We start from the raw sequence: 7,500 nt of genomic DNA, 5'->3' as shown, positions 1-7,500 counted from the left end.
TTTGCGGCAAGTTAGCTAGCTAACTAACACACTAACTTTAGCTAGCTAAAACCAGCTAAGGTAAGTGGACCACTAGCTAACTTTAGCAGCGAGTTAGCTACACAGTTAAAATCAATTTTGTTTTTAGTGATAAAAACATTTTTTGACTCCCTGGGTGTTATCCTCACAACTCTAGAATCTAGTGTTACAATTCACATAAACTTGGAATTATTTGCCAGAGTTAACAAATTTCAAACAGTGTATTCTGTCTCACAATCTCTGCCTCACAAGCGATGCCATTTTCTTCGTGATTCAGCGATAGCATCAGGTGTGTCTTTTTTTATTCAAAATGGATTTTTCATTAATCCTGGAATCCTTTTTGGGCTACCCATTTTATTTTACAGCTCTAGTATGTGGTTTTGCTAGCAAGCTAGCCTGCAACAGAGACTAATTTTGGTGCCATTTGTAGTAAAACAAAGTCTCATAAAATGCCCTTTAATTAGTTAGTTAGCTAGCTAGCTAACGTAACTAAAGCTAGCTGAGGTAAAATGGGAAATTTCTCACAATAAACTGGTTAGCCAAACTAGCTGAGGAGAAGAATTAACCTACGTTCTCTTAAACTACTAAACTTGTTCAGCTGATGTAAAATACGGACTTCTTAAAAGAAACAGCTAACCTAGCTGGTTGTCTAGCTTTAACTTGGGTTAAATGGGGAACCTCTTGCCAGAAAACGCTAGGTTAGCTAACCTAGCTAGCCTTAGCTTACGTGAAATGGGCAACTTATTGCAAAAAAATAACCTAAAGTAACTATAGCTTGGCGAAATTAGCTGAGGCGAAATTGAAAAGTTCTTTCAGGAAACCAACGCTAGCTATCTAGCTAAATGGCATGATTGTTAAATCCTGGCATTTTAAGTTCTAGCTTGTAGGCTAGCTAGATAATTTCTGTAGCTACCATTTAAGGTTGATTTTTATATGGTCCACCTTAAACTACGCAATAGGTAAGTTTTGCGTTGCGTTTGAAATTCTCCTGTTATACCCTACTGCAACTTGATTCATATTTATAAATGTGTTTAAATGTGATGCATTTTTAATAAAAATACCAAGAACCCGAACAATATGTTTTTGTCTTTTTATTTAATTTAATTTTATTTTATTTTCACTATTAAATGTCATTAATACTAAGTTTAACACTTTAATACTGTGATATTTACTTTTTGTAGTGTGGGACCATATATAGAGTGTGGGCAACTACGTCATGGCGCGTTGCATGCTGGGTAGCGGCCGCCATGTTTTAGGACACTCTATCAAAACATAAATGGACCGTGCGAAGAGCAAGTGCAAGATACCTTACCGCGATAAGCTAAACAAAGAAGCAAAGGAACGCTACCTTGAGAAAATTGAGGGAATTAATGGGCTTGATCCGTACGAACATCATGAGTGGACAGGTGATTTTAACGAGCTACCACAAATTACTATTCCTGACGTGTTTAGCTACCTTGTTTGTGGCGTGAGCGCCTACACATTCGAGCAGTTCAGGAATTATAAATCTCTCGAAGCTCATCTTCAGTTTACCAATGGATGGGTGCAGGACCTGCAGATTTTCAGAGTCAATGACCAAAAAACCGTCGTTCTCACAAAGGTAGGTGAACAGTACACACACACACACACACACACACACACACACACACACACACACGTCTTTCAACAAGCAAACTTTTAAAGGCTATAGACTGCATTACATTTGGTCATTGCAGTTTGCAGGCCAAACACTACTGTGACATGTTTCTGGTGATCAGTGTAAAACATGAAATCTATTGTTTTGTGTTTTATTATTGTCTTTCACTTAGACCACACTGGGTAATGTGGTTTACTTTTGCTTAGTGTGGTCTCTAGACAAAACACTACTATGACATGTTTCTGGTGATCAGTGTAAAACATGAAATCTATTGTTTTGTGTTTTATTATTGTCTTTCACTTAGACCACACTGGGTAATGTGGTTTACTTTTGCTTAGTGTGGTCTCTAGACAAAACACTACTATGACATGTTTCTGGTCATCAGTGTAAACTATTAAGGCTATTCTGACCTTCTTAATTATTATTATTATTATAGTATTAATTTTACAATTTTTTTGTCTTAGGTTTTGCACTCTCAGCGCCTCAATGAACCTCCGCTTCAACCCTGGGTGATTGTCAGTTCTAGTGGCCAAGTGGACTGCGCGCACTGCACATGCATGGCTGGCATTGCAGAGTCTTGTACACACATTGGGGCTCTCCTGTTTAAAATTGAGGCTGCAGTGCGTATACGCGTGACCAAAACAGTCACTGATGTTCCAGCTTATTGGATGATGCCCACTAATGTTGACAAGGTTCAAGCAGAGGTAGGTTACAAGATTGACTTCTCCACTGGTGCGGCTAAGAAGAAGGCCCTTGACAAGTGCATCAGAGGGGAGAGAAGTATGCCAAGTATACGTACTCGTGTTGGTTCCAGAAGTCTGTGTGAGCATAAACCCACACTTTCAAACCTGTCTCCCTTGCTTCAGATTTTGCACACTCATAGCAAGGCTGTTTGTCTTTCTGGAATGGAGGACTACTACCATCATTATGCAGACCCTGTTAAGCCAGTGGTAGTGCCAATGTCATTACTGCATCTTCGTGACAAAGGAAAGGATGGATGTGAACTGTCTGTTCTGCAGCAGCACTGTGAGAGCCTTACAAACCTGGTGGCGCTAACAGAGGCACAGGCAGCAGCAGTGGAAGTTCAGACAAGACAGCAGCATCGATCCCCTGTCTGGTTCACATCAAGAGCAGGAAGAATAACAGCTTCCAATGTCCACGCTGTTGTGTCCACCAGTGTCACTGCACCAGCCATGTCGATTGTGAGAAAAGTGTGCTACCCCAAAAAAACAGCAACCACAGCTGCAATCAAATGGGGGATAGATCATGAGGAAGAAGCAAGGCAAGCCTATGTCAAGCTGACAGCAACCCAACATGAGAACCTGAATGTGGAGAAATGTGGGTTTATAATAAATCCATCCTTTCCAGAAGTCGGGGCTTCTCCTGATGGTTTCATCAACTGCACATGCTGTGGGAAAGGGTGTCTGGAAATCAAATGCACATTTAAGTACCAGAACAACTTCATCATGCAGGCCTGTGCAGGTGACAGCAATTTTTGTCTCCAGCTAACTGATGGGGAACTAAACCTTAAGCAGACACACAAGTACTACAGCCAAGTACAAACACAGATCTTTGTGACTGGGTCAAAGTATTGTGACTTTGTAGTGTGGTCACAGAAAGACTGTGTTGTAGTTCGGATCTTACCCAATATGGCCTTCTGGACGACACTTCTGGCAAAGGCACAGAACTTTTTCTTCAAGGTGTCTTTACCAGAGCTTGTAGCTTGTTACTACACCCGAGCAGCTTCCACAGCGCCCAATGCTAAGCCTTTAACTGAAATACAGCCATCTTGCACAAGACCAGGAAAACAGACACGAAAGAACATGACCAAAATGTGGTGCCTTTGCAAAGGGCCCGAAGAGCAGGATGACATGGTGGCTTGTGACAATGAAAACTGTGCAATTCAGTGGTTCCACTTCAGGTGTGTAGGACTCACTCAGGCACCTTCAGCAAGTGAGCCATGGTTCTGTGCCACATGCACTAAGATGCAAAAATGTCAGTGACACGCAAGTACTTAAAGGTTACACTTCCACTTCTTTTGCCTCTTTAATTTATGCCTTGAGTTTGTTCTGAAATGCTTTGTTCTAAAAAAAGGAATAATAATTCAGACTTCAGAAGTGTTTACAATTTGTGCCCCGCTTTGGGTACACTCAGGTCATATGGTAAAACAGTTTGTATTTTTGTGATTCAATGAGTTCATACTTATGTATGCATTTAGTTGTTTACCATTGTATTGTTTACTTTATCAATTTTGTTGAAGGTTGCACTGCTACTTTACCTGTTATATGCACTATATTTTGTATGTTAATTACACTGCCACTTTACTTGTCTGCACTACATGGTTTACTTGAATATGCATTTATTTGTATACCTTTTGTATTACATGTTTATTTCTGTTTTGTATGTTGATTGCACTACTACTTACCTCTACATTGGTTCTATGAAATTTTGAGTGCAATGGGTTTCCATTAAGATTCTTTCAAAATGCATTGTATTTATATTTCAAATGTTGTATACTTGTTTACATTGCCAAGTCACATCAACCTGTTGTATTTGCAGTTCATTTACCATCACCTCTGAATGTTTACATACATGATGATAGCACTCATTATTGTTACACAAATAAAGAGACTTAAAACTGAAGTAGTTTTGTTATTTATTTACAGTGTGCATCATGAATAATGCCTTTATGTTGCAAAAATTGCATATTCATTTCACAAGTTTTTCATGGTTTCAGAACAACACTGGGGCACATATTAGTCAAAGCACAGCACACAGACACAACTTTGTCCAGTAAAACCATGTCCTCACCTTCACAAGGGAGCACCATGCTCAGTGGTATGTTCCCACTTAGTATGGTGTATTTTGTACGTACACATCCAATCACCCTCTCCACATGGACCCTAAGGTGAGCTATCTTCCGTGTCTCCTCAACATCTTTTGCGTCCAGCTGGCAGCGACCTCTTGTGAACGTGGGGATTTTTACTTCTGCACACATTAGTCCAACAATGTCCCTGATGTCAAATCCACGATCAGCCAAAACCAAGTCTCCAGGCAGTAGTTTTTGAAGAAGGCCACTGTTTTCAGTCACATGCTTGTCACTCGCACGACCTCCCCAACCTTTGGAAATGAAAGAGACAGCTCCTTGTGGTGTGATGCCAATGAGATACTTTAGAGTGTGCTTGTGTTTGTAATGGGAAAATGTTTGTGCTCTAGCTTTCAGATTTGATGCTCTCTCAATGTTAATTTCAAAGCAATCCACAATGACTGCAATACGATTGCCAAAAGCCTCCACAAACTGATGTGGCATGCTGCCTTGCAAGCAGTGTCTCTCTGGCCAGTGCACCAAAGGGCTGAGGTGTGTAAACATTACACCTATGGTATCTCTAAATGTGGTGGAGACCTTCTTTCGGTCAATGCAGAAGAGGTGTGCAATGTGTTGGATTGGCAGATTTAGCCTCAGGCGCATTAGAGTAAGGATCAGCATCTGAAATTGTGAAAGTTTTCGGCCTGTCTGTGGGAGACAGGGAAGAAGCTGAGTCAGCACACCCTTCAAAACAGCAAAACACGGAAGCCCAGTATAATACCTGACCATCACATCATCATGAAAGAATTGCTCATCCATTTTCTTTCGGGACAGCTCTTCCTTCAGTTTCCTATTCTCCTCCAGCAAGCGGTTAATTTCGTCATTTCTGTGGCTGCAAAATCCACATTCGAGCTGGCCTTCAGCATTATCCTTGGAGGCAACTTCATCCACCTCTGACCCCGGTGCAGCTTCATCCACCTCTGACCCCGGTGCAGCTTCATCCACCTCTGACCCCGGTGCAGCTTCATCCACCTCTGGCCTCTTTGCATCTACACCTGGGGTTTCATCCATCTTTGTCAGACCAACTAGATCCGGTGGGACTGAAGGTACAGTGTTGTCCCCTGTGACAGCTTGCTGTCTCTTTGTCCTACGGCTAAATCGTTCAGTGTGCGTCGCTTTGACTTCTGTGTGCCCAAGATGTAAAGAAGGTACCCAGTCAGGATGGCACTCTAAATATTCATAGGCTGGCTTCCCTGAAAAAAAGACAGAATTACTTGGTTGGTTGACTGACACACACATGCACATACCTACACACACATACATACATACATACATACACACACCATACACACACACAATCACACACACACACACATGCACATACCTACACACACATACATACATACATACATACATACATACATACACGCACATACATACATACATACATACATACACACACAAATGCACATACCTACACACACATACATACATACATACATACATATATGCACATACCTACACACACATACATACATACACACACGCACATACATACATGCATACACATACACACCATACACACCTACACACACATACATACACACACACACACACACCATACACACACAATCACACATGCACATACCTACACACACATACATACATACATACATACACACATATACACACACACACATACATACATACATACACACTGCGATGTGCAGCTTGACGTGTGAAGTTAGCACGCTAGCTATGCATACATTGATTATGATTGTTCACTCGGGTTTAGCTAGATATTAATGCCAGCAACAAGCCAACAGTCCTAAACCATGCAAGTTACATATGATTTGATTAAACCTTACCTGTGTGGAAATGTCGTGAGCACACAAACATGTGTCGGGAAATACTGCTGAAGGTTATGTTTTTGCGTCTTACAGCAGCCACCCATGCTATGCGGCGTCTCTTTGTTAGCTCTGCGAGCTGTGATCCTCCGTGTTGCTTCCAAGCTGGGAAGCTGAAAAAACGCACTCCATTTGAAATACGTTTCCCCCTCCGGTCGTGGGAGCGATTGTGGCACTTGATAACGCAACAAGCATTCACCATTTCACTTTAGTAAACAAAACCGCCAAACAAACACCCGTCAAACCGTCTCTGCCGAAGCTTCCGTGTCCTAAAATCCCACAATGCACTGTGTTGTTTATGTCTGCTGACGTCACGTTCCCATTCTCTATACACCAAACTGTGTAAAAATGAACTCTTTAGGTGCTATAACACTAATGAACACTGCACAGTGTCATATTAACACTGAACATTTAACACTGCTATCAGTGTCATTTTTACTCTCTGTAGAGTGGAACCATATATGCTCCGAAGGAGTGTTAAAGTTAACTCTTTAGGTGTTGCTCCAGCACTGCTAATTTTACTGTGTAACATATTAATGTTAGCAGCAAGCTAGCTAACATACTTACATTAGCGGAAAGTTAGCTATAACGTTACCGGGGAGAGAACTAAAATAATTCTTACTGCAATTTTGGGTCTTAAATTATATTTATTGAGGTCTTCAAAAAGTCTTAAAAAGCATTACATTTGACTTTTAAAATGGTGCAAGAACGCCATTTCAGTGCTGTCCTATGAAGAGATAGACTTAAATATCTGCAGAAATGTGAGGGGTGTACTCACTTTTGTGGTACACTGTATATTAATACATTGCAGAAGAAGCGAAGGTGCCCTTGACTGTTTAACTGACTGGGCAGAATATCAAGACCAGATGCTTCAGTTCCCACATTTGTTTGATGGTGACGTGGTGTGAAAGATGTGCCTACGGTGAAGCTGCGCTCATCCAGCTCCACTAACACAAAAATTTCTCTGAACAATAAACAATAAAACCCATCTGCAAATATCTCCACACATATCGGCCTCGACATCTCAGGCCTAGACAGACTATTCATTGCTGCTGGAGTTAAATGGCTGGAGATGAGGTTTAATTAAATGAGGCGCGTGGATCTCCCACACAGCGCAGATAAGGACGGAGCAA

The 7,500-nt window shown here is 41.3% G+C and overlaps 2 protein-coding genes across 2 annotated transcripts; one reads left to right on the top strand and one right to left on the bottom strand.

Moving 5' to 3' along the window:
• The first annotated feature begins 1,225 nt into the window (after nt 1–1,225).
• On the top strand, nt 1,226–4,297 carry LOC125804596 (uncharacterized). The gene is made up of 2 exons (XM_049483652.1): nt 1,226–1,618; nt 2,119–4,297. Exons 1-2 carry the CDS (start codon nt 1,295–1,297, stop codon nt 3,655–3,657), a joined length of 1,863 nt encoding a protein of 620 aa, XP_049339609.1. The 5' UTR covers nt 1,226–1,294; the 3' UTR covers nt 3,658–4,297.
• On the bottom strand, nt 4,294–6,648 carry LOC111188177 (uncharacterized). The gene is made up of 2 exons (XM_049483653.1): nt 6,329–6,648; nt 4,294–5,713 (listed from the first exon to the last, which is right to left on the bottom strand). Exons 1-2 carry the CDS (start codon nt 6,567–6,569, stop codon nt 4,380–4,382), a joined length of 1,575 nt encoding a protein of 524 aa, XP_049339610.1. The 5' UTR covers nt 6,570–6,648; the 3' UTR covers nt 4,294–4,379.
• Nucleotides 6,649–7,500: the final 852 nt, after the last annotated feature.

This window comes from Astyanax mexicanus, chromosome 1 (assembly GCF_023375975.1).
Source record: "Astyanax mexicanus isolate ESR-SI-001 chromosome 1, AstMex3_surface, whole genome shotgun sequence".
Lineage (NCBI taxonomy): Eukaryota > Metazoa > Chordata > Actinopteri > Characiformes > Acestrorhamphidae > Astyanax > Astyanax mexicanus.
This window is presented reverse-complemented; position numbering and strand designations above follow the sequence as displayed.